This window comes from Rana temporaria, chromosome 6, assembly GCF_905171775.1.
Source record: "Rana temporaria chromosome 6, aRanTem1.1, whole genome shotgun sequence".
In the NCBI taxonomy this organism is placed as follows: Eukaryota; Metazoa; Chordata; class Amphibia; order Anura; family Ranidae; genus Rana; species Rana temporaria.
In genome coordinates, this window is record NC_053494.1 from 159,705,984 (window position 1) to 159,733,774 (window position 27,791).

At 42.9% G+C, this 27,791-nt stretch overlaps 1 protein-coding gene across 1 annotated transcript in view; it reads right to left on the reverse strand.

Moving 5' to 3' along the window:
* The window catches only part of AGPS (alkylglycerone phosphate synthase), a 287,284-nt gene that overhangs the window by 91,554 nt on the left and 167,939 nt on the right, over positions 1-27,791 (reverse strand). The window contains exon 12 of the mRNA XM_040357672.1: positions 1,754-1,805. Coding sequence (XP_040213606.1) covers positions 1,754-1,805 — 52 coding nt within the window. The remainder of the gene's footprint in view (positions 1-1,753; positions 1,806-27,791) is intronic.

Sequence of the window (27,791 nt, forward strand, 5' to 3'; positions counted from 1 at the left end):
GGTCTGTACTGTATGTAGCGCCCCCTTACTTTCAGTATGGGCAATACGCTAAAGTTAGTGGGGAATGGGAGAGTTATTTTGCTCCCATTCACAATTTGCTAAATTCTGGGCTGCTGTCATTCCTGAACTGTCCCTGTAGGTCAGTCTGCGCTCCAGGGTTGCTGATTCCACCCCTGGGCGACAGGTGGCGCTAGAGGGGTTCTGGCAGAGCCACTTTTCCCCAGCAGCCAATTAGAGGAGTTTTCCCTCGCGGGGCATGCTGGGGGAGAGTATATCTGTGGCAGACGCCATTTTGTGTGGTTCTTTCGCAGGTTCCAGGTGCGGCACCCACCATCAGGGTGTGAGCATCCAACGGACCCCGGCGATGGTCACACACTACGCGGAGCTCCATGTTCCTGAAAAGGGGCCCCAGTGACTTACTGGGTCCCCAGCTCTACTGAGGAGATCCCAGGCTGGATGCCGTTCGATGGGGGGTCGGCTTGAGGAGAACCCGGAGGGAGGTTGTCCAACAGGGCTTGAACGAACCAACAGGGATCTGGTGACCGGGATATTGACAGGTACACTTCAACTGTCACCCTGTGACCCTTACTTAATCTACTAGGAGGATTCGCTCAATCCGTTCAGTTCACTTAAAGTACTAGGCCTGTGACAGCGGCCCTAGAGCCAGGCCTGTGGCAGAGGACTGTGGCAGAGGACTGTGGCAGAGGCCTGTGGCAGAGGCCTGTTCCTCCCAGCAATCTAAAGTGACACTTTGGCTGCCAGGCTTGTGGCAGGAGTCTGTCCGGGGGCACTTCACCCACTCTGGCTAGAGTGGCGACGAACTGTAACTACTACTACTGTGCTGTCGAGAGCAGGATTGCTCGGTTCTTATCCAGGCCTGATACTGCAAAGTTCTCTTTTGCTTCATCAACCTTTTCGCTATACCTCATGTTGATGTTGGGCCTGGAAATAAAGCATTTGAAAACCTTTATTCATTGACTGGACATTCATTCACTACTTTGCTTACTACTCTGCTCATCAAGTACACCCCTAGACAACACTGAGAGCTAACTTAATATGCCGATCCCAAAAACAACCAGCGACTCCTGAGGGGGTAGTGCTACATTATATATATATATATATATATATATATATATATATATACACACACACACACACACACACACACACACACACACACACACATATATACATACATACATATACACACACACACACACACACACACTATACTGTATAACTTAGTAACAAAACAACACAGCAAACTTCAGATCCTTACAACATGAAAAGGTGAACCTGGGCTTTTCCTGCATCATGTATTTTTTTTTGTGGTGTTAACCTAAGCATATATCCAGTATATCCACTATCTGTCTGATAAAATAAAGCATATAATGTACAACTGGTAAGCTCACTCCTTTGTGCTGACAATTTAGTTCTGTCTGAAGCGTTGCACAATTTATTCTCCTGAAGTCCATTTGTTCCCTCAGTCAAATACAGGAGTGACTGTTCACTAATTAAGGTTCCAATCCCTAACTGTACACTTCTGATAACTGGACGGCATATTAACAAGACATTGTGAGGGTTAAAATAATTACATATTGATTAGTATTGATTGAAAAACAAGCCGGTGAGTCTGATGTTCTAATCCTGTAGCAGCATTTTGCAGACACATTAGGGACTAGATACATGTGCTTATCACACCGTTTCATCAGCACAAATAGTTAGGCACACTAAGCAGAACCGTGACACTTACCGAACTGAAACTGAGCATTGTCCATAAGGCGAATCGAAGCTGGAGCACATCTCTGAAACAGAAAGATATATTCACATAAAAACATTAGAATATCTTCACACTAGAGATGGACAAAAAATATATGTCCACTTGGAGCAAGTCAAAAAACAGACAATAGCCAATCAGTAACTAAAGCCTAGTACACACCATGAGGCTCAAAACTGACAACTCCGGTCGTGGCCGATGTACTAACAATTTAATGTTTGTACAGCGATCTCCCCCACTGAGCTATTGTGTTCTGACAGGGCACTCCGGTCAGCGCTCTCAGCCATTGATTGGGAGCCAGTTGGCTTTTCCTGCATGCATGTCCAACAGCCTTCTGTCTGACAAGCTGGCATACACATGGGCCAAATGTCAACAGTTTTTATTGAACTGGTTGATTTTGCCTGACATTCAGCCTGCGTGTACTAGTTTTAACCAAGCAGAAAACCAGCCCCTCAAGTCTTATTTGCAAGCAAAGAGGATGTCTGAAGCATTACTTGCAATAATCAGGTTGTGTGAGAGTTGAACAGTTCTAGTTAAACTCAGATTTCAGTTTAAGGTTTTGTATATTGCTTGGGGCTATAGTAAAGAGATACTTCCAGCAGAATTAATAGTTCCATGCAACTGCCTTGAATCTTATCTGAGGCCCACACCATTTCCTGTGCTGTAACCGATTGTCACCAAGTTAAATACCCTTTTGTAAGCTTCCTGTACCCCCATTCCAATGGTCTATGCCAGGGGTCTCCAAACATTCGAAACACAGGGCTGGTTTATTGTCCTTCAGACTCTTGGAGGGCCGGACTTTGGCAAGCGGGAGGTGGAAATTTTTCTTGCATCAGTGGGACTTAACATATGGAATTAGGGGGAGAGATGGTGCCCCATCGTTTGTATCATAGGGAGGAATAGTGCCCCATTAGTGGCGTTGGTGGGAGAAACGGTGCTCCACTGTCAGTGTCAGAATAGTGTCTTGTATCAGTGGGAGGGATACTGCCCCAAGGGCCGGATAAAGGCAAGCAAAGGGCCACATCCGGCCCTCCGGCTGCAGTTTAGAGACCACTGGTCTATGCTAAGATAAATAATAGCCAAAACCCTCATCATGAGCGCCCTTATGCAGATATGTGAGTGTGTCTGGACATGTCTATGGGATTATTGGGTGCACAGGAAAGGAAAGGGTAGCCAAACATTTGGTGCCTATGGGAGTGCACAGTTATACTTAGACACTGTGTAACTGCTATACAAGGAAAATGGAATAAAGTATCAATATTAAGGTTGTCAGTGTGATGCTTGGCACTTCATTTGGCCTTCCTTTTTTTAAAATGAAGGCTTCACAATAATCATAATGAAGACTAAGTGGGGAAATGAGTTAAAGAGGGACAATAAATCCACCTGTGCTCACCGAAAATGTAAGTATTAGTTTCGAACAGAGAAATTAATTTGTAACCAAGAAGCACACAAGTCTATACTTTGAGACAAGGAGGAAAGTTGTGGCTGGCATAAGACTAGCACTTGTTTCAAAGTGATGGTAAAGGTTTGAAAGAAAAGGTGTGAGATTGACTACAAATCAGTCACAGACCAATGGTGCATCATGAATGTGCGCTTTGATGATATTTTTTAAATGGCACCCGACACACATTTCTAAACAAAATGTAAATGCATGGATGAAACAAACATGGGGAAAAAAAGGCAGGTGTGTTTCTTGTCCTTGGACAGCATTGAATATAAATAGTAATGTTTAATGACAATGTACCCCCCCCCCCTCCAAAAAAAAAGGCATAAATGTACACACAAGTGTGATTAGGACCCAAAACCTCCTATTGTTCAAAGTCTGCTAAAGTGAAAGCTGATTGCTAGACTATAGAAGGCAAAACCCATCAGAATGATGCACAATGTCCAGTCCAGAATACAGCTTCTACGAGCTTAAGACTGGGTTCACACTAGAGATCACAGCGGCTCACAGCAGGAATCCAGTGCGTCTACATTCACCATTTGAGGGCTGAATTCAGACCTGATTTCACTCCTGCTTGTCAGTCCCGATTTCGGCTGTGATTACAGAGATATCTGTGCAAGTTTCTGTGCCAGAGGACCTCCCCTGCCCTCCCTTATACTTACCTAATAAGCCCGATCTCAATCAAGAATTGTGTACGAGAGAGGCGGAAATAACTTTAAAAAAAAAATCACTTCAAAAAGAAAACCTACAGAGACAATTGATCCAAAAAAAAAAAATAGGAAGCAAGCACACCACCTATGTGCTTGCTCCAGGTTAGTGTCACAGGTAGCACTACCACCAATGCATGGTCCGCTCATCATGTCTGGGCTACCTCCTCTATAGAGATCACCTGCTAAAAGAATGTGCACATGGTATGTGTAAAGAAAGAAAGGAAAAAAAAAAAAAAAAAAGTTAGATTTGATACTTGTTGGGGAATAAAGAGAAGAACAAATCTCGTCAGAAGACACTCCATTTTAATGCAAGAGCGTCTTCTAACAAGGAGTGTGATATCACCCTTGCTAGGTGCCATGGATGGAAGGCAAGTGTAAAACAAGTATAAAATCACATTTTTTTTCTTCTTTACAGGTAAATTTTGCACATACTCATAGCAGGCGATTTTTACAGGGGGAGAGGGCCCATACATCATAAGCAGATCTCACATTTTGCACCAAAGTCCGATATTAAATAATTTACTAGTTAAATCATCTAACATTTACCATTTTTGCAAGGATTAGAAGTCAGCATTAAGTACATTTATATAACTCCATGATTGTAACAAAAAAACATTAAAGAGGAGTTCCACCCAAATTTGGAACTTCCTCTTAACCCACTCCTCTCCCCCTTACATGCCACATTTGGCATGTAATTTTTTTGGGGGGGGAGTGGGGGCTTCAGCACAAGTGGGACTTCCTGTCCCACTTCCTCCTTCCTGTAGGCGACTAAGCTTAATCGCCTTCAGGAAGTGGCTGCTGTAGGCGATCGCCTAGGACACGTCACAGGTCCTAGGCGATCTCCTGGCCAATTACACGGCGCGGCGCCGGGCCGCGCCGCTCGCGCATGCGCAGTGCCGCTCGCGCAGTGGGTGCCCGGCCGTGAAGCCGAAAGCTGTCACGGCCGGGTGCCCACACTGAAGATGAAGACTCTGGCCGGGGAGGGGGGGAGAGGAGCGGAGCCCCGGCCGGCGCGTCGCTGGAGCAGGTAAGTGCCTGTTTATTAAAAGCCAGCAGCTACACTTTTTGTTGCTGCTGACTTTTAATAAACATACAAATGGCTGGAACTCCCCTTTAAGGGTTCATGCACACTAGGTGGCGGAAAAAATGCCAAAACCTCTGGCAGAAAAAGCAGCATAAAAAATGCTCATAGTGGCTCGTATTGCACAAGAGTTTATGGGCATTTGGTTTTATAATGTTTTTTTTACCTCAAAACATTCCATTGTGCTAATTTTTACTATAATCAATGTATACTTGAAAGCAATGAAAGCGCCTAAACATGTTTACAGTGGCAAAAATAATAAATTTGACCCCTTGCAGTTTTTGAGACAGAATATCAACCAAAAGTCCAGAAAAGACACATGATACAAATGTTATAAATGAAGTTGCAGGTCAGTGAGAAAAAAAAAAAGAAAGAAGATTTGATCCCCTATCAACCTACAATAACTCACGTGGTACACAGCAAGTACTGCCAATTTAAGAAGGTGCTTCTTGTTATGTGTATAAAAGACACCTGTCCACAGAATCTCTTTCTTCACCAACATCGGCAAGACCAAAGAGCTGTCAAAGACCGTCAGGGACAAGATTGTAGACCAGCACAGGGCTGGAATGGTCTACAAGACTATTAGCAACAAGCTTGGTAAGAAGGAGACAACTGTTGGAGCGCTTATTCGCAAATGGAAGAACTACAAAATAACCAGTAGCCCTCGGTCTGGAGCTCCATGCAAGACTTTGCCTCATGGGGTAAGGATGATCATGAGAAAATTGAGGTATCAGCCTAGAACACAGAACGGGAGGAGCTTGGGAATGATCTCAAGGCAGTTGGGACCACAAGCACCAAACCAACCATTGGTAACACAATACGCCTCCATGGATTAAAAATCCTGCAGCGTTTGCAAGGTCCCCCAACTAAAGAAGGCATATGTACAGGCCTATCTGATGTTTGCCAGTGAACACCTATATTATTCAGAGAAGGATTGTGAGAAAGTGCTGTGGTCAGAGGAGACCAAAATTTAGCTCCTTGGCATTAACTCGACATGTTTGGAGGAAGAAAAATGCTGACTATGACTCAAAGGACCCTAAGGGACTAAGGTCCCTACAGTCAAGGACAGAGGTGGAAACATTATGCTTTGGGGCCGTTTCTCTCCTTAAGGTTTAGGCCGACTGTCGTATTGAGGAGCCAATGGCCATGTATTGTAAAATCCTGGATGAGAACCTTCTTCCCTCAGCCAGCCAACACGGAAGACGAGTCATGAATGGGTCTTCCCGCAGGACAACAAACCAAAACAAACTACCAAGGCAACAAAAGAGTGGCTCAAGAAGCAGCACATTAAGGTCATGTAGTGGCCTAGCCAGTTTCCAGGCCTAATCCTATAGAAAATTTATGGAGGGAGCCGAAACTGAGTTGCCAAGCGACAGCCAAGAAACCTTAAGAATTTAGGGCCAGATTCAGATACAATTACGTTGCTCCACGGCAGCGTAACGTATCTGATTTACGTTACACCGCCACAGGTTTACAGCGTAAGTGCCTGATTCTCAAAACGCTTACCTGTAAACTTGCGGCGGTGCAACGTAAATGCGCTCGGCGCAAATCCGCCCAATTCAAATGGGGCGGGCACCATTTAAATTAGGCGCGTTCCCGCGCCGAACGTACTGCGCATGCTCCGTCGGGTAAATTACCCGACGTGCATTACGCTAAATGACGTCTCACGGACGTCATTTGTTTCGACGTTAACGTAAATGGCGTCCAGCGCCATTCACAAACGACGTTGTTTTTTAAATTTCGACGCGGGAACGACGGCCATACTTAACATGGCTTAGAACAACTAGGGCTCAGCCCTAATATTACGCGGCGTAACTCGACGGAAACGACGTAAAGTTAGATCGACGGGCAGCGCGGACGTTCGGGAATCGCCGTAACTAGTCATTTGCATATTCTACGCCGAGCGCAATGGCCTTGCCACCTAGCGGCCGGCCTAGAATTGCATCCTTAAGATCCGACAGTGTAATTCAATTACACCTGTCAGATCTTCTGGCTATCTATGCGTAACTGATTCTATGAATCAGTCGCATAGTTAGGACGGCCGGAACACAGAGATACGACGGCGTATCAGGAGATACGCCGTCGTATCTCTTCTGTGAATCTGGCCCATAGAGAAGATCTGTAAAGAAGAGTGGACCAAAAACCCTCCCGAGATGTGTGCAAACCTGGTAACCAACTATATGAAAAGTCTTACCTCTGTGCTTGCCAACAAGGGCTTCTCCACCGAGTACGAAGTCATGTTTTTCATGGGGATCAAATATTTTACTCACTGAACTACAACCCAATTAATAACATTTGCATCACGTTTTTTTTTTTCTGGATTTTTGGTTGACGCTCTGTTTCTATCATTTAAAATACACCTATGATAAAAAAAATTGACGTTTAATTTCTTTGTGGGCAAACGTAAAAAATCTGCAGGGATCAAATAAATATTTTCCCCACTGGATGCTCCTCAAACGGTTTATCTGCCCAAAAGCTCCTTACAAAAACACGATTCAGATGGGGTTTTTCTTTTTTTCTGCCAGAAAATGCTCCTCTGTAAATATGCCTGTAAACTCCCTATTGTGCATAGACAAATAGGCTTACATACAGCTGCTTATACAGGCTGAGGAAAAAGACGCCTAAGGCTTGTATCAGCAGCATGTTATATGCCCAGTGTGCATAGACCCTGAAGATGCGGAGGGCTGCTATGCACAGGTCTTGTATTATTAGCAGCAGCTGAGGAACAGGTGTTTAACACGATAGGAAGTATAATCCCAGAAATGTCTGATAACAAGGATTGCAGTTCTCGAGGAATAGAAACACACAGGTCAGTGGTCTGCTGTGAGATGCAGCATAATTCACCCAAAGGCCACAGCTCTGGTTATCTGCCTGCACAGACATTACATAAGTAGGACAGACATGAGCATAGACCAGGGTGATACCATTACACAATCTGCTCATAATCTTTATCCATTTTTCATTCCTTGACTGAACATATAAATAAAACAGCTTTGCTCTTTGAAAAATACTTTTTAATTTCAAAGTGTGCATACTAGAGGTGATTGTAGCCGTATTAATGCCCTTGTAACAAAAAGTATCACGGATAGTACTCAATTGTTTTTAATTTTGCACCAACATCCACATTTTCAGGACAAGCTTTTGGGGCTTCCCTCTTCTGCTAAAACTGTGTGTATTAGTACTGCTTGGGCCTTGGAGAAAGGGGTACATTCCCGAAATCTTGTCCTGTGGATGTTCATGCAAATAAAAAAAGTATTAGCCCTGGTTCACATTGGGTACAATTTGACATGTCAAATCGCATCTCAAATCGGCGGCATTTGCCGGCAATGGCACTATCCTAATCGGTGCGACGCCGCGAAATCGTGGTAAAATCGCGATTTTACCGCGATTTTTAATTCGCAGCAGTGTGAACCTAGCCTCAGGGACAGTTCTCAAGTGTGCATACACAGAGCTCCCTGGATTTTTTTTTTTTTTTGTGAAGGGACAATGCTTAGCCCCTGTTCACACTTGTGCACTGTAAATTCACGGCAAGTTCTGTCTGGATTTCGCACCGCAAGGAAATTGACGCCCACAAAAATTGGTTCACAAAACACAGTGCGATTTGAAGAATCGCGTCGTACGAGTGTGAACAACTAAGGCCCCTTTCACATGTCCGCTCCGCTCGTCCGTTTATTACAAGTCCGTTTACGGACTTGTAATACATCCCTATGAGATCGCATCCGTTAGCGGATGGAGCATCCGCTAACGTCCGCGACCATCCGCGTCCGCTTTTGCGAACGGAAGAAAACCTATTTGTCTTCCGTCCGGCGGAAAGGATCGGATGCAGACGGACCATCTGCATCCGATTCCCCATAGGGGAGAGCGGAGCAGAGAGAGGGCGGTCTCTGCACTGTGTGCGGAGACCGCCCTATCCGCCGACAGCTCAGCGGGGATGACGGATGATCCCCGCTGAGCTTTTGCGGACACATGGAGCGGACACAAAAACGTTCCGCTCCGTGTGAAAGGACCCTAAATAATCTGATTCTGGTGCAGCCAAAAAAAAAAAAAAAAAAAAAAAAAAAAAGAGTCCTGCACGTTTTTGGTGTGATTTGAGCCATACAAAATAATGTCTCAAATTGCACTGCTATATATTTGCATGCAATTTGAACAGGAATCGCACCACATCGTGTGAACAGGGGCTTTAAGCATGGTAAAAAAAAAATCCAGTCAATTGTGCATTGCGTTATCTTCAAAGGATTCCCCACCCACCTATAGAAGTTTATATGCTTCCAGCTAATATGCCTCTTGACCGATGGGCTGGGATCTGAGCTGAAGACAGTTTTTCAGTCACTTTACATTGGAGTTGAATGCAGTAAGCTGCAGTATCTGCATGCTATATTACACAAATAGGCCTGTCATACAATATGCATCACTAGCTTATAGGGTTGTAATAAGCCAATAATGCATATTGTGTGACAGGCCTATTTATGCAATACAGAACGCGCATATCGCCACACACGATATTCAACTCCAATGTAAGGTAAATGAAAAACTTGGACCCAAAAACTATAGCTGCCACTCAGGTAGAGAGGTAAAGTCCAAATAGACCTCTCTGAGTGCAGGCAGGGACAGGGAGCTCGTCATAGTTTCAAGCTGCAGAAAATTCCAAGGAAAAGATCCATAAACCACAAATCTGCTTTTCTGAACCCTTCCCCCCTCCGATGTCACATTTGGCACCTTTCAGGGGGGAGTGCAGATACCTGTATAATACAGGTATTTGCACCCACTCCCGGGCATAGATATCCACAGAATCTGCGGATAATGTATGCCACTTCCTGTTTGCACTCTTGTGACCAGTTTTAAGCAGAGAGCGGTCTGAAGTCCGCTCTCTGCTGACATCACTGGAATCAGTCAAAGCACAGCGTCATCCTGACAATGAAATCTGGATCCGCCAGGTGCCTGTCTCAGCCTCTCAGCAAGACGCTTAGAGCCCAAGAGGGCCGCTCCCCAGCTTAGTGCTCCAATGAGCGTGGAGGGGCAGAGAGGAGAGCTGCTGATTGACAGTCAGCAGCTTTCCTCTCAGGGATCTGTGAGAACCGAGCCATTGGCAGTGTTCAGTTGCTCGGTTCTCAGTGTAGAGACACCAAGGGACAGATGCAGCATCGGTCCCATGCTGCATCCACCTAAGTATAAGGGGGGGGAAGGGGGGAAACACACTTCTCTTTCTATTTACATATAGCCCTTTTTTATATTCCCCACAGCTGCATCATTTATGAGAAATCCACCTCTGTCCCCTGCAGTGACATCAAAGACGCATGCGCCTTTCTGCTCCGATTCACAACACACTCAGTGGGTCGTCAAACCTTTCACAAAGGTGTCAAGCCAACGTCATCAGCATGCAGCGGCATCAATTTTAATGCCACAAGATTTCCGGCACTTGCAAGCCATGTAAACATCGGGTCTGGCCAGCAAGATAAGTACCACCACACATGCGCGGGATTACGGCAGGAAGGGCAGAAATATACTCCGCTCTGGAAAAGGATACCAGGAGCTGACATGGCTCAGGCTGCTGCCAGGAGACAGATGGAGAAAGTCAGAAAAATTTACATAAAACCTGACATGAATGGGAGAATTTAAATGAGTGCTTTGTAATGTTTGCAAGTATTGATTCATTGATAAATGAGGGATTCTGTAGGCTTAGATTACTTCCTCTTTAAATGAAAAACTGGCTTCAGCAAAGATCCCAGCCTCTACAATTAAGCCCAATGTAGGTGAAACATATTACAGGGGCGTAACCGTTGTGGGCTGGGATCAGACAGTTTTTCATTCATTTTACACTGGATTTGAATACAGTGTGCAGCGGTATCTGCATGCTAGATTACACATTTTAGGGTGAAAAGTGTTCTATTGTTTCCAACACCTGAATACAGAATAGACAGTGTAAATCAGGGAGACTGGTACTGCAGGCTTGGAGTGACGCCGATTTGATATGGGGTTTGTGAGGTCTATTTATGGCCATCTTGTGACTCCAAGGCAGGAAGGGTTGAGAATATGGCAGTGCTGTCTGGCAAGGGTGAGTGGATAACAAGACCGGCTGCACAGAACAAAATGTTTGCCAGATGCAAGAAGTATATATATATATATATAATCTTTCAATAGATTCTAAATATTGGTCCATTACCATTCCGGACGAATTTCACTAAAGAATCTCTATCAAAAAATAAATAAAATTGTTTTAGACTGTGAAGGCAAAAACCATTAGTGAGTTAGTGGTTAGCACTGTTGCATAGCACTGAAGTCCCCAGTCTGAATCCCAGTCAGGTCACTGTCTGCATGGGAATTTGCATGTTCTTTATGACTGGCCTTGTGCATGTCTCCTCTGGGCACTCTGGTTTTCTCCCACATTCCAAAGACATGCTGGTAGGATAATTGCCTCCTGTTCAAATTGGCCCTAGTGAGAGTGTGCATGCATGAGAGATGGGCACCTTGGATTGGAAGCTCCATGAGGGCAGGGACTAAATGATTGTACAGTATGTAAAGCGCTATGTAATTGGAAGGGCCTGCAATAACTTAATTGACTCATATCTGGCAAAAATGGTGAAACACTCCGATTCCATGCTTAACACACCTTAGTTTAGTCATTCAGCTAGTAGGATATGAAATTTGACTTTACAGCAAAGGCAGCATTACTGCTGGTCCATTCCAATAGCTTACCAGTATATAACAGATGGCATCGTGCCTAAAAATATACAATTTTCCCACAAAGAGAAATTTATAAACTACAGCGTGTTATAAGATACACTGTTTAGAAGGCTAGAAACCCCTGATCAAAAGTCAGGAAACCATCACTCAGATCGATGTGAGCACACATTTGTTTTGCCAACATTTACTCGCCAGTAATGACAAACCCTAACCAAACTAATATATACCACAGGCCCCTACATCCAAACACAGGAAGGAAAGTTAATGTCAATGGTGATTTATAGGCAGAGTGGACGTGTGCTGTTTTTTAAGTGCCACAATTCCAACCTGGTAGTTGCAGAAGCAGAGCTGGTCATTTTGAGCTTTGATTCTGTGACCCATAACACTGCCCTGGTTCCTGTAATTATATAACCCATGTGGCTGGAAAGGAGGAAACAAAGCCATCTAATAAATCAACAGCTCCCCAAGACACAAAATATCTTGCTGCAAATTTGCAGACCTACCGACAACAAACGAGGTAAAAAAAAATAAAAAAAATAAAAAAATAAGAAGTTTCAATAATTTATGTAACCAGGTTCGACTAAAACACATACACAATGCACCATTTATTAACACAGACTAAAGCAACAGTATTTGCCAAAACCGGGTTACAGGTATAAAACCTACAAAAATTCAAATTTATCCCCAAAAAATTCAGGATAAGCTGCATATAGTAGAACAATATTGTCCTGGATATTTTATAGATAGGCAACACCTATCTTCATATTGATTAGTGGTTCCAAATTAATAATAACTACTGCAGTAGGGAACAGACAGAGGGCCCAAAGCCTGAGGGCCAGAGCAGCAGGGAAGCTGTGAGGAAAAGAGCCAAACAGTGGTACAGCATTCATACAGGAACACAAGGACGCTGTGTTACAAGGCCTTTGCAGTAGCATTTGCCAATGGACATCAAGATGTCCAAGTCAGGATTTTATGAGTATGCACTTTGTATGGAGAGGTTTTCTTGATGTTCAGTGGCAAATGCTACTGCAAAGGCCACAGTAAAAAGGTTATCAGAAGCAGTTTGTAAGTACAGAGTGCCAGAATCTACACAGAGTAACAATTTTTTATGGGAAAGTCCTTACTAGAAGTTTTTTGGTTTTATTTTTACACCCCCTACTGTCTACAATCTAGTGGAAAAATTAGAAGTGTAAGAGTAATGCTGCGTACACATGGTCGGAATTTCCGATGGAAAAAAACAGATGGGAGCTTTTTGTCGGATATTCCGACCGTGTGTATGCCCCGGACTTTTTCTGTCGGAATTTGACGGACTTCAATAGAGAGCAGGTTGTCAATTTTTCAAACGGAAACAATTCCTACCGTTCTTCTGTATGCAATTCCGACTGGGAAAAAAAAAAAACACGCATTCTCGGAAACAATTTGACCCCTGCTCGGAAGCATTCTTTTTCTCACCTCCCCGTAGTGTTGTATGTCATTGTGTTCTTAACGCTCAAAAGTTACGGGTGTATGCAAGCCAAGCTCCAGCGGAATTTGGTCGGAAAAAACATCCGACTTTTTTCCAAAGGAAAATCCGTTCAGGTGTACGCGGCATAAGAAACTAGAAAACTATTGCCTGAATGTTTTCTTATATTTTATTAAGTTCCTAAGGGGAAAATGGACTCTCTCCCTATGGGATTTTGTTTGGGAGTGTGTTGCTTTTATTTGTCTCAACAGTTGAAGTCCTCCATTCGGATTTCACAGAGAACGGTTCTGATCTTTTAAGGTTGTCGCCACAATTGCAGATCCTAACAGTTTGGAAGGATCTCAAACTAAAGCTAGGTGACTTGTCAAGAGACACACACCGTAATGTATAATATATATATATATTAATATATATATATATATATATATATATAAATGTTTGGAGACACAACACAGCGTCTATTTCATATACAGTTTTGAAAAACTTGAAGGAAGTCACCTGAATCCACATCAGACAATGCAAAAATGTCAAAATTAACAGAAATCTGTGTTTTATTGGTTTTTCTCTTGGAATCACAGTCTAGGGTACCAGTTATTCTAATGCTTTATTGGCAAGTCTCTCTCTCTATAGATAGATAGATAGATAGATAGATAGATAGATAGATAGATAGTAAACGGAAATTTGTAAGTTCTGTATATAATTGTATTCTATTTTGTATGTTTTGCAAACTGCATGTTTTCAGAACGCTTGCATTATTTCCAGTCCTGATTAGAATTAGCCTGCCTATGTTACGCCCTTTGTTAAAATAAAAATAAAAATTTACTACAATTTGGCAGACCAGAACAAGAAACGCATTGTGCAAACATAAAAAATAACTTGCAACACATTTTACAAAATGCAGTCAAAATGTCCCCGTAACACAAAGCTTCCTAGCCCTAAATGAAAGTAAAACTCAAAAAAGGCAAAACGAAACTTTTTTTCCCACTTTGGATAGAGTAAGGGAGGGTTATAACCCCTGTCTGTGTCCCATTGGGGAGATTTCTCTTTGCTTCCTTTGTTACCAAAGCAGGAAGTTGAGAGGAAGTCTCCCCAAAGTGGGGGAATCCCTGGTTGTCACAAGAACTAGTGTTGGAAGATTTCCCCTTTATTCCTGTTCTGGTGACAAACTAAAATTTAGGATTTGCTTTCACTCTCGTGATAACCGTAAACAGGGCAAACAGAGAGGATGAACCTTCCCAATGGGGACACAGACAGCAATAATCCCTCTCCATTAGAAACTATAAAAAACAAAAGGGGTTTGACTATAGGTATAATTTTAAAGTAAAAGTAGGGCCTTAGTACTCCGGAGTGCACATTGTTCTGTTAAAAGTACACTGTCGGCTGACGTCCCTCAGTCGGTCTAGGCTCGGGAGAGATTGAGCCAGCCACTCCAGCCCCCGCCACAGCCCAGCGCTCCAGTAAGTGCTGGAGGAGCAGAGCGCGATGACTGGCAGTCACCACTCTCCGTTCAGAACTGACCGAGACCTGCGAGATCAGTGTAGAGGGGGCAGGAACAGATGTAGCATCAGACTGATGCTGCATTCACCTAGGAGAGTATAAATGTTTTTTTGTTTTTTAATCCCGAACTTCTCTTAATACAGCATTATACCAAGATGACCACGTTTGAACAATTTCTATCTCACTAATTATGATATGCATCAGACCCACCAAATACCTGTGGCTTGGATTTTTGTGAAGAGATGAACTTATGGAGATCATGCTGAATTCTCATGGAGGCATCCTATTTAAAGTGGATCATGCAGAATTTTTCTTCACTCCCTGCAGGTGAAGGGAACAGCAGTGGATGGAAGGCGAGGTTAGGTATATGTTGTTGGGGGAACCGGCCTTAAAGTGAACCTGTCCTGCAGGGGGAGGAGGGAGGGTGATGGAATGTTATATGTTACACCCTACACATGTAACATGTTCTGAAGGTGAACTTGGCCTTCAAATAGTAATTGTACTGGTTTCTCTCTGTACTCCTCTGCTATTGTACAACAATTATGACCCAATTTAAAGCAGAGAATGGTCTTAAAATAAGGTGGCGTTGTAACCAATAAATATAATTAATATCATCTACTTATCTGGCAATGAAAGAGAAGCTTATTTGCAGCAAACCTTAAAAACTGAGTCTGTGCCCGACCCATGCACTACATCATCCTGATGACATCACAGATTACACAGAGCCAAGTGATGCAAGTTTACATCATGTGAACAGCGTTGAATATGGATTTACACATTTATCATTAGTGTAATGCTAAAAAAAAAAAAAAAGCCACCAATAAAAATTATCTAACTTTCCTCAAAGATACTGGTATATTGTAAAAAGTAATGCTGCACATAGACGTGCAAGGGCTGTCATACATACATACATGATTTGACGGTCTTGAACCTGCGGACTCGAGTGGCACTCTTCTAAACATAAAATGTTCAAATAGGCCATCTGCTTGAGTTTAGTTTATGAAAAAGCTTATTTTTTTAATTTTAAAAGATAGTTGCCACAAGTTAAACTCCTTGAATCACTCTCTCTATTTACACTGGAGACCACTGTCTCCAGTGTAAATAGTGTAAAGAAAGTGAGGAAAATTCTAAAATTTTGAGTTGTCACCAGAACAGGAAGAGAGGAGGAGCCTTCCAGTGGGGACATTTGCTCAAATGAGAGCGAAGTAAGGATTTCCCTTCCTTCGGAGAACTCTTCTCCCACCGTTGATTTTTTTTTTTTTAAGATAGGAAATCAAGGAAAACCTTCACAATAATTAATAATGTTTTGGGTTCAGATATACTAAAACGGAGAAGAGAAGAGAGTAACAAGGAAGAACAATAATGACTGTGATAGTTTGACTAACCTGCAGAAGGGGGTGTGTTTCACCATCACCCTCCCCCAGATTATAGGAAACATCACTCCCTGTCAGCTACATTTCCCAACTACTTGTGTACTTCTATTTGAAAAAGGGGGGTGGGGGGCTGGATGCAAATTAACATATCATTGCAATCCTCATGAGGGCCAAGTGGAACTAAACATTTCATTTGTGACATCCTACCAATAAAGTGCTCAAGAGATGTAAAAAAAACAAAAAAACAAAAATAAAACACACACAAACAAAACAAAACAAAAACGGATCAACCACAACTGACAAATCGATTTTGGGTGGTGCCGAGTTTTAACACTGAGATACCCACTGCATACATTTTGTCATGACTTGGCCACCTACTAAATCAATTGGAATAGAAAACCTGTTTCATCCATGGACCGTTATTAATGCTTTGATCTAAAGACAACAAGTTTGGAAAAGTAAAATCAAATTTCAGTCTATTTTCAGAGGGAAGTGAGCTGCATAAAAGCAGAAGCCTGGAACGGTCCTCTTCATCTGCCCAGTCTGTGCTTTTATATTTTTAACATATAAAGCAAATACATGTTTATCAGCACTATCAAAGCTCTTCTTTCATTAAAGCTCTTGGGCCATTCATCAATGTCAGAGCAGCTTGGGAACAACGGTGGGAAGAAACGTTTATCTGCAATCAACGTCCAAGCAATTAATCATCTAATGGTACGCCCTTTTTCCTCCGTTTTGGTTAGAGATCAACCTTTTATTTTCATTTAATTCTGAGCTACTGAGAAAATATACATTTTCTACAGAACTCACTTTTCTACTGCTTGTATAGAATAAACTGCTTAAACAGAATAAAAACCCAATTTATATTTTACTCTTTTTTTGCATATCAGAGCAAAATATGGCGTACATAGAGTAGGCTTATCAATCCAAATTGTGATCTGATTGGCTGCTGTGGGATTCAGCAACCAATCAGATCTCAGATTGCTGCAGTCAGTCCACGTTTTGCTCTATTTATGCTCTGCAGAATTGTATTAAATAAACATCTTTTGTTACCACGCAGAGACAGAGCTGCCGGGAGATACAACATGCAGTAATATCAAATATGCATCCTCTATTGCACAGATCCTATATCTCTGCAGGGTACCAACTAATAGGCCATGCAGCAGAAGGCAAATTTACAATATTAAGTGTGATTTGCTAGACAGACCCAAAGCCAACAGACAGGGGTTCACTTTTATTTTTATGAGGCCCAAGAATGGTAGCAAATGCTAAGCACCTTTCTGCCTCTTCAAAGCTAAACTGGAAAGAAAGAAGGACATATATGACAAAAGAAGCTTACAACCGGAAACATCTCGAACAGCAGTGGTGTGATTGTACCGTATTTGTCCACCCAACTTTCCATAAAAGTGTTTGAACCAATCTGGATGTCTAGTATCCCTGCCAGTCTTGCGATTCATAGAGGATGGAAAGAAGCAACTGAAGTGACAAATATACTGTATACACAGTGTAATTTCACCACTAAATTAACCACCCTATTTGAAATATAAACCAATACTGACAAATGCAAAAGCCATTCCAAACAATTAGTAAGTAACCCCTAATGATATCCAGGAAACAAACTGTGCAAGTCAGAAAACACTCAATTTATCTTAAAGTGGTTGTAAACCCTTACAGGCCCCTTAGACCTACAGGTAAGCCTAGATTAAGGCTTACCTGTAGGTGCAAGAAATATCTCCTAAACCTACACGGTTTAGGAGATTTTTGCAAATGACATGCACCGATGTCTAGGGCACATTCGCCATAGACAACGGCGCGCAGGCGCACTGAGCGTGGAGTGACATCATGCGCGGGAGTGACATGACGACTCCGGACAGTCACAGCGCTGGAGCCGCAATACGATGAAGACACTCGGGGAAAGATGGCGGCGATGGAGGAGAGGAACGAGCACCGCTGCAGGGGCTTCGATCTCAGGTAAGTAATACATAATGAGCTAGTATGCTTTTTTTAAGAGGGTTTACTTCCTCTTTAAGTGGATATTTCCGTAATCTACTGCAGATTTCAAATAGGGATGCGTGTACCTGCTTGATGGCTTCAAGAAACTTTGTAGTGATACACAATGCTCTCTTTATGTAAGAGACAGCAAGGAGTCGAATGTCCATTTCAGTACATGTAAACCAAAACTAAAGACAGTTTGCTAAAGCACTGTGTGTCATAAAAACAATTTTCTTTAATAAAGCACTTGGTGAAACATGCCAACTTAATTATTGAAAATTACCTTTGAAATGACATTAACATGTTAAGGCCGAAAATTTCAGTGATTGGGTTTGCATCTACTTTACACAATGGGGTTTACAGATCACCAAAATATTATTACGCCTACAGCAGTGTGTCACACCCTGGGGTGCCACAGCAACAGCCTGGTGCAAGCGATCTTCTTGTTAACTTCTGTGTATAGAACGGGGGCAGAGAGCTCAGCCCACACCTCCTTCCAGCTCTATCCTTCTCTGTTCTATTGCCGGCAAAACCGATCGCATTCCATCAACCGATGACGTCAACGTAATTTCGGGCGGCCTGCTTTGCTAGCAATAGAACAGGGAGGAAGAAGAGGGAGCTGGGTGGAGGTGTGGTCTGAGCTCTCTGCTGCTGCTCTATACACAGGAATTGGCAGTGCTCTCCTTCTCCTCAATCACAGGAGTTAACAGAGATTCTCATGTCAGAATGTACAGAAGGAAGAGGAGTGTGGCGGGAAAGTGAGGGAGAGGAATTGGGGGGCAGTGGGGAGCACACATTACACCCTCCTGGCCATCTACTGCTGTTACCACTTCTGTAGGGACACAATTTGTGCTAGGAGGTAGGATGGGGAAAGGGATTTGGGGGAGGGATGTGGTAGGAGGATGATTCAGTGGTAGGAGGGGTTTGTGTTGTGCTAATACGTGCAAAAATGTGCATTTTCCCATACTGCAAATAAATTACATCCCCACGATTCTAGAAAATGGGCGTATGTTTGCACCTGCTAAAATGCTAGTTTTGGTGCAGCACAATTTTAAAATTGTGCCGACACCTTTTTGCATGTTTAACATGCATAAGAGAGAAGCTCATTAAAAAAAAGCAACATATGGGAATGTGCAAAAAGGTGTGCAGGCTCAGATGCACCTCCTGGTGTGGACAAACCCTCAGACTTGTGTGCCCTGGGATCGTGCGCAATTCTAAAGTGTGCCATGACTGAAAAAAGGACAGAATTTTTAGTTGTGACCGGAGTGTATCTTTGGGTCTCATTCACACGATGCATTAGCCGACACACACATATATTATTTCGGTTCAATCCAACACAGAAAAACAGAAATAACCATTTTTAAAAATTAGTATCACACAAGTGCACTGTGGGGATCTGCAGGGTGGGTGCATTCAGATACTATTAAAAAGGAATGGTATTGCAACCAGTGGTGTATCTTGGTTTTGTGCTGCCCTAGGGGAAACTAAAAACCTGTTTAGGACCCACCCCTTCATTTGTAAACTCCACCCCTTCCTCTTTAGGCTCCACCTCTTCCAATTAGAGACTCAGGAGTTGGTCAGAGACTGCGGTCATGACACAGGAGATGGTCAGACTGCGGACATGACACAGGAGATGGTCAGACTGCGGACATGACACAGGAGATGGTCAGACTGCGGACATAATATAGGAGATGGCCAGACTGCGGACATGATCAGACTGCAAACATGATGCAGGAGATGGTCAGACATGATCAGAAACTGTAGACATTATACAAAAGATGGTCAGAGGCTGCAGTCATGATAAATGAGATGGTCAGAGGCTGGGAAAATGGTCCGAGGCTGGAGAAATGGTCAGAGGCTGGAGAAATGGTCAGAGGCTGGAGAAATGGTCAGAGGCTGGAGAAATGGTCAGAGGCTGGAGAAATGGTCAGAGGCTGGAGAAATGGTCAGAGGCTGGAGAAATGGTCAGCATCCTCTCCAACATTATCATCGTCCTTTTTCTAATACATTTTCCGGTTATTACTTATATCACTGTGACCGTCCCCTCTGCCCGAGCCCAGCCAAGCTGAGGTGAGGAGAGTCAAAACCGCCTGCCCCCCGCAGCACTGCCAAGCCGAGGTGCGGCAAGACCGCCCGCCTCCCGCCCAAGCAGCACTGCCGAGTCGAGGTGAGCCGAGACCGCCCCCCCCCTCTGAGCCAAGCAGAGCGGAGAAGACCCATGCCCGAGCACCGCTGAGGTGAGCGAGACCGCCCCTCTGCTCAAGCCCAGCCAAGCGGAGACCGCTCCCCCGTCCGAACACAGCCAAGCAAGCAGAGACCACCCCTGCCAGTCACTTAATGCCGCTTAATGGGGGACTCTGTGTGGCCGTTGGGACTCTGGAGGAGGTGGGAGGCCTTTTTCATGTGGGGGGTTGACTTTCTTTGCCACCCCTCTGCAAAGTGCCGCCCTAGGCCTGGACCTTGTCAGCCTAGGCCAAGAAACAGCACCGATTGAAATACATGGCTAAGGTGCACTATGGCCCAGGCATGAATGGGCCCTAAATGGTTTAGTCCAAGCCACTAGGAGACATAAGATTCTGTTAACAATAAAAGTTTCAGAAAAAGTTAAAAAAAAAATCTTCTGCAAAATCAGTAGGCAACCTTGGGCTCCTTTAACATCCTAACCCCATATTAGGTCATTTTCTGAGTGTGCTAAGCACACAGATTAGGTTTAGGTTAGTGATGACAGACTCAAACAGTTAAAGATCAGACCATTTAAGCTATGTATTTAGGTGCTCTGGAGCGCTTGAAAAAGGTCAGTAAGGCAGAGCGTTTCCTGGCAAACCCTATATATATATAAAAATCAATGTAAACTAAAACATTTTTGATATCCGTTCTGTTGGCAAAAGCTTCACTGTGAAAAATCACTATAAAAAAGGCAAATCAAATCTTAAGTTCATTGTTTTAAAAAGACGGGCCAACTATCGCTCAGGTCGGTGGTCAGCTTCAATCATCACTGCCATACTTCAACTGTTGGTTTTCTTCCCTCGAGAAGAATTAACATGGGCATGCAGGACACAAACTTCTCTGTAATCATATTGCCTCTAAAATTGTATTTTCCAAACACATGCTGTGCATCCCCGCCAGTTTGACCCTTGGCTGGTGTTATGCAGAAAGTCCACCATTTTGGATACAAGGTTCAATGACACTGCAAGACAGATGTGCTCTGGAATGACAGAGAAGAATGACTAGCAAAGCCCAAGGCATTACTCTGTATGTCTCTTGTCCCCAACTATCAGTCAGAGGGAAAGCAGATGGCCTGCTGTGTAATTGATTTATTTTGCTATCCATTGATATGCCAAATTTACGGATTAGAATTTGATCAGTGTTGTGCCTTGCAATGGCCAATCAACAGAAGGTTACATCAAACATGCTCGCTGGCCGTCTGTGTCCCTTTCCATATGGATCTAAAACTATTAAGGTTAAAAAAAAGGTTCCCTTAACATAGAATACAAGATGATCCAATAAGAAAAGACAAATGCAACATCCACAAATCTAGAAGACTGAAATTCAATGCAATGTAAGATTTTGGAGTACAGCCAAACAGGGCAGAGTATATTATTCTCCTTTACCCAGACATTAAAACAGGGCTGGACAAATCCCAGATTTAGAGCGAAGTACTAAAGACATCTTACCTTTGTTTCTTTTGCCAATAGCAAAGGCTCAAAAGTCACTGGTTCCTTAAAAATACCAGCTTCTATTGGATTTGATTTGAGGATCCGAAGCCCCCGCCATGGATGCAAGCCCCTTATATTCGCCCACTTATTCCGCTTCTTCCTCTACCCCTCCTTTTTTTCCCCTCTTCTCACATCTCTCACCCCCCCCCCCCTCAGACACCGTAGGGTTCCACTCCTGCCATTATAATTTCAAAATGTTTTCTGGTGTTGATAGCATGGGTATGATTGCTCGCAGGCCATGTGTACAGGTTGTAAATCTTATGCTTCACCTGAACTCTTTTCCCTAGCTACTATTTTAAGGTGTGTGGGTGTGATCGCTGGATCAAGATGGGGCTCAGGCAAGTATTAGGGGGGCTGCTGCACACAGGTTTTTTTTTTTTATCTTAATGCATTAAAATAAAAAACCTTCTGCCTTTAGAATCACTTTAAAGTGATTTAAAGTTTCCAATTAAAACTAACATGTTACACTTGCCTGCTCTGTGCAGTAGTTTTGCAGGGAAGCCCAGATCCCCCTCTGACGCTTCTGGCCCCTCCCTCCTGTTGAGTGCCCCTACAGCAGGCAGCTTGCTATAGGGAAACCCTAAACCAAATTCTGTGTATTCAATCAGACACGTATCTGTGGCCCAGCCCCGCCCCCTCTCTCCTTATTGCCAACTTTTATTGACAGCAGCGCAAGCCAATGGTGCCACTGCTGTGTCTCAGCCAATCAGGAGGGAGAGTCCCCAAAGGGACTGGTGGACATTGCTAGATAGAGATGGGGCTCAGGCAAGTATTAGGGGGGCTGCTGCACACAGAAGGCTTTTTATCTTAATGCATTAAGATTAAAAAAAAAAATCTGACTTTACAACCCCTTTAACTACTTGCCGACCGCCCACCGTCGTTATACGTCCTCACTTTAGAGATGAATATCTCGGTAACGGCAGCAGCTGCTGCCACAATCGAGATATTCATCTCTTCTGTGGGCGGCCGTGTTAACGATAATGGCGGTCTCCGCGAGATCGCCGTTATCGGTGGCGGGAGATGGCCCCCCCCTCCCGCGCCCTCCGCCGCTTACCGTAGCCGTCGGTAGCGGCGGAGGAGATCGCGACCATCCGGCAGCTGAGCGGGGACGAGACTGAAGGAAAAATCTCCTTCGCCCGTCCCCATAGCTCTGCTGGGCGGAAGTGACGTCAAAACGTCAGTCCCGCCCAGCGTCTTAAAGAAACTTTTTTTTTTGTCATTTGAAAAAATGACATTTCCAAATTTTTTTTTTTTTTTTGCATTTAAGCCCAAATATGAGATCTGAGGTCTTTTTTACCCCAGATCTCATATTTAAGAGGACCTGTCATGCTTTTTTCTATTACAAGGGATGTTTACATTCCTTGTAATAGGAATAAAAGTGATAATTTTTATTTATTTTTTTCAGTGTTAAAAATTCTAAAATAAATAAAAATAAATGCGAAAAGCAAAAAAAAATTTTTTTAAAGCGCCCGTCCCGACGAGCTCGCGCGCAGAAGCGAACGTATACGCGAGTAGCGCCGACATATGAAAACAGTATTCAAACCACACAAGTGAGGTATCGCCGTGATCGTTAGAGCGAGAGCAATAATTTTAGCCTTAGGCCTACTCTAACTCAAAAAATGCAACCTGTAGAATTTTTTAAACGTCGCCTATCAAGATTTTTAAGGGTAAAAGTTTGACGCCATGCCACGAGCGGGCGCAATTTTTAAGCGTGACATGTTGGGTATCATTTTACTCGGCGTAACATTCTTTCACAATATATAAAAAAATTGGGCCAAATTTATTGTTGTCTTATTTTTTAATTTAAAAAAGTGAATTTTTTCCAAAAAAAAGTGCGCTTGTAAGACCGCTGCGCAAATACGGTGTGACAAAAAGTATTGCAATGACTGCCATTTTATTCTCTAGGGTGTTAGAAAAAAATATATATATAATGTTTGGGGGTTTTAAGTAATTTTCTAGCAAAAAAAAAATGGTTTTGTCTCGTAAACACCGACTCTGAAAAACAGGCCCGGGGCTAAAGTGGTTAAAGAATTTGTGTAAAATGTATGTATTTTAACATTGGCGTATAGTGTACAATACTTGGGTACCCTCAACGTACCACATATAGTGGACCCTTTTTGTTAGATTTACAATAAAAACATATTGATTTTAGGAAAATTCTATACATTGATACATGATGCCAAAATTGTTTTATTTAGGGATAACACAGTTCAAAGTACAGGTTCACCAATTGTTTAAACCCCCCCCCCCCCCCCCAACTCCCTCTCCCTAGTCCTCTGAAGGAGTAACACTAACCTACACAGTTACATAGTTGGGTTGAAAAAAAAATACGTATATACACAAACACGTACACACACACACACACACTCCAGAACCTTCACTTGAACGGAGTGAATAACAACTGCGGTTAGCAGGGATTTTAATGCGCTTCTTTATGTGAGAACTCCATATTGGGCCACAGGCGTCACTCCACACAAACAGGAGTTTGGGGGGTCTCTACATCATCTCTCTCTCACATAAAGAAAGGCGTTGAGCTACTAAGGATGGACGCATTCCAACATGCGACCAGAGCTTAGTGTTTAAAATTATATTATTCACTTTAAAGATCAAGATTCCAATACACCTCTATATGCAAGTGATTATCAGTATGGGACCCCAGGCGTCACTCCATACAAACAGGAGTTTGGGGGTTCTCTACATCATATCACTTTGAACATATAGGGATGCATTAGGCCACTAAGGGAGTTGGTATAAAATACCATAAACCCTTAGCATAGAAAAGTTAGAGCGAACATGTTCAATAATTTAGGACAAGGCCTATAAGCGATTTGTACTTATGTCAAGCTCGTAGTAAATAAGAGTTGTAGTGACAACTAGTAGTTGCGCATGAGAGGCAGTATAGCTCAGGTAATACTAGTTGCATTTAAGAAGCAATATAGCTTAGGTAATTATAGTTGCATATGAGAAGCAATTTAGCTTGGGTAATTAAAGTTGCATATGAGAGGCAAATATAGCTCAGGTAATTATAGTTGCATATAAGAGGCAAATAAAGCTCAGGTAATTATAGTTGCATATGATAAGCAATATAGCTTAGGGTATTATAGCTGCATATGAGAAGCAATTATAGCTCAGGTAATTTGGAGGTGGATGGCCCTTTAAGGCAGTGTTTCCCAACTCCAGTCCTCAAGGCACACCAACAGGTCATGTTTTCAGGCTTTCCATTATTTTGCACAGGTGATTTGATCAGTTTCACTGCTTTAGTAATTACCACAGCTGTTTCATCTGAGGGAAATCCTGAAAACATGACCTGTTGGTGTGCCTTGAGGACTGGAGTTGGGAAACACTGCTTTAAGGTATTCCTTAGCAAACAGTCCTTAGCACTACAATATATCCCAAATAGTATGTTGCTATCAACAAGGCATAATAGGTAATAGCAATAGTATTAGATTGAACACAAGCAGCAGATTTTCCTATGGCACTACAAGTGACACAATAGCTACTTATCTATTTGCAGGCTTTAGTGTAGTAAGCAGGGATTCCGTGGTGTAAGATGTTCAGCAAGGAAGGCCTCAAGGTTGTCCCCAGCAATGGCTCTCTGTTGCAGTAGATGTAGCAGCACTAAAGTAGTAGTTGCAGTCATGACTAAGTCTTTTATGACGAAACATGTCAGGGTGTGGCTGTGCGGCAACCATCTGAAGTGAACGTGTGACGCATCAAGGCCGATCAAGGAAGCAGAGATCCAGGAAAGAACAGCGGGGAGGTGGTGAGCGATCAGTTGACACCTTGGGTCTGCTGTGACCAATATACTTGGTTTTTGGTTCATCTCTGAATGAGTGTTTGCTGTGCAGTGTATTGCTCTATTTTTTGAGATTCATGCGAGTGCTATATTTGAAGATTCAAGTGTGTTATTAAACTGATTTTACGGTATCACGCTATTTTGAGCACTTCTTTTATTTACATGCGGAGCTTTCTGGCAGTGAATTGGTTGGAACTGGAATTATCTGCTATACCTACCAGTGAGGTCTTTTTGTACATGTTTACATGCCGAACACGAGAGTGTAAGGCAATTTGAGTTGGTGAGTTTTGCATCCGACGGGAGAGGATTCACTGACACGGGGTGTGGTGGAAGATTGGGAGCCATTATTATTTTTTCACAAACCTATTTGATGTGTTTTATGGACTTCCATTTTAATTAATATTTAAACACATTTATATATATTTTTTGAAATTTGTGCACATATTCACTTTTGTCACATGGTGATGTTTATGGACATTAGCATTATTTTTGAATACCTGTGAAAACAGATATTTCATCTTACATTGTTTACAGCGCTGCTTATATTTTATTACACTAATTTTAGGGTTTTAGAATATGTTTTTCACAGTTTGATTTTTTAACAGTAGCTGCTTCACTCTTTTGCCAATTTGATTTTCACTATTTGTTCATAAGCGCAGTGGTGGGAACACAGAAAGGGCGGATTTATCTATTTTACCATTATTTACAGCTGAAATACATCGGCAGTCATTTGAAAGAAGCGACGTATAGTGCAGTGCACTTCCGCGTTCCACAGTGGAAAGCACAGGGTGCCGCGCGGTCGCCGTAATGCGTTCCAGCGTGGAACGCATTACAGAAAATAAATGGCGGAGCGCCTGTTACACAATGAAAGGTTGACTTGGCCTTGTGTTTGGGATCATTGTCATGTTGGAATGTCCAAGTACATCCCATGCGCAGCTTCCTGGCTGATGAATGCAAATATTCCTCCAGTATTTTTTGATAACATACTGCATTCATTTTGCTATCAATTTTGACCAAATTTCCTGTGCCTTTGTAGCTCACACCCCCCAAAACATCAGCTATCCACCTCCATACTTATCATAGGCCTTGTTGACTCCTCTCCAAATGTAGCATTTATGGTTATGGCTAAAAAGCTAAATTTTGGTCTCATCACTCCAAAAGACTTTGTGCCAGAAGGTTTGAGGCTTGTCTCTGTGCTGTTTGGCATATTGTAAGTGGGATACTTTGTGGCATTTGCGTAGTAATGGCTTTCTTCTGGTGACTCGACCTTGCAGCCAATCTTTCTTCAAGTGCCTCCTTATTGTGCATCTTGAAAACAGCCACACCACATGTTTTCAGAGGGTCCTGTATTTCACCTAAAGTTATCTGTGGTGTTTTCTTTGCATTCTGAACAAGTTGTGGCTGAAATATTAGTTAGTCTACCTGACTGTGGTTTGGTTTCAACAGAACCCCTAATTTTCAACTTCTTGATTCGCGTTTGAACACTGCCGATTGGCATTCTCAATTCCTTGGATATCTTTTTATATTCCTTTTCTGTTTTATATGGTTCAACTACCTTTTCCCGAAATCCTTTGACAATTCTTTTGCTTTCCCCATGACTCAGAATCCAGAAACATCGGTGCAGCACTGGATGAAAGATGCAAGGATCTGTCAGGCATCCAGAAACTTACTGACGTTTTATACACACACACACTAATTACAAACAAACAGATCACAGGTGAGGATGGTTACCAGAACCACCTGTGGAGAAAGTATATTCCACATTTTCAGAGCTCTTACTGTGAAGAAACCTTTCCGTATTTGGAGATAAAATCTTTTTCCTCTAGCCGTAAAGTGTCTCCTTGTCCTCTGTGATGACCTTAAAGTGAATAATGCAACACCAAGTTCACTATACATAGAGCAATTATGTATTTGTACATGTTGATCATATCCCCCCTTAATCTCCTCTTCTCAAGAGAAAATAAATTCAGTTCCTCCAATCTTTCCTCATAGCCGAGCGCCTTCATGTTTGGTTGACCTTCTCTGCACTTTCTCCAGTTCCCCGATTTCCCTTTTGAGAATTCGTGCCCAAAACTGAACTGCATATCCTAGATTAGATCTTACTAATGATTTGTACAGGGGCAAAATGATATCTCTCTCTCTGGAATCCATACCACTCTTAATACAAGAAAGGACTTTGCTCGTTTTGGAAACCGCAGCTTGGCATTGCATGCCATTATTAAGCTTATGATCTACTAAAATCCCCAAATCCTTCTCGACTCT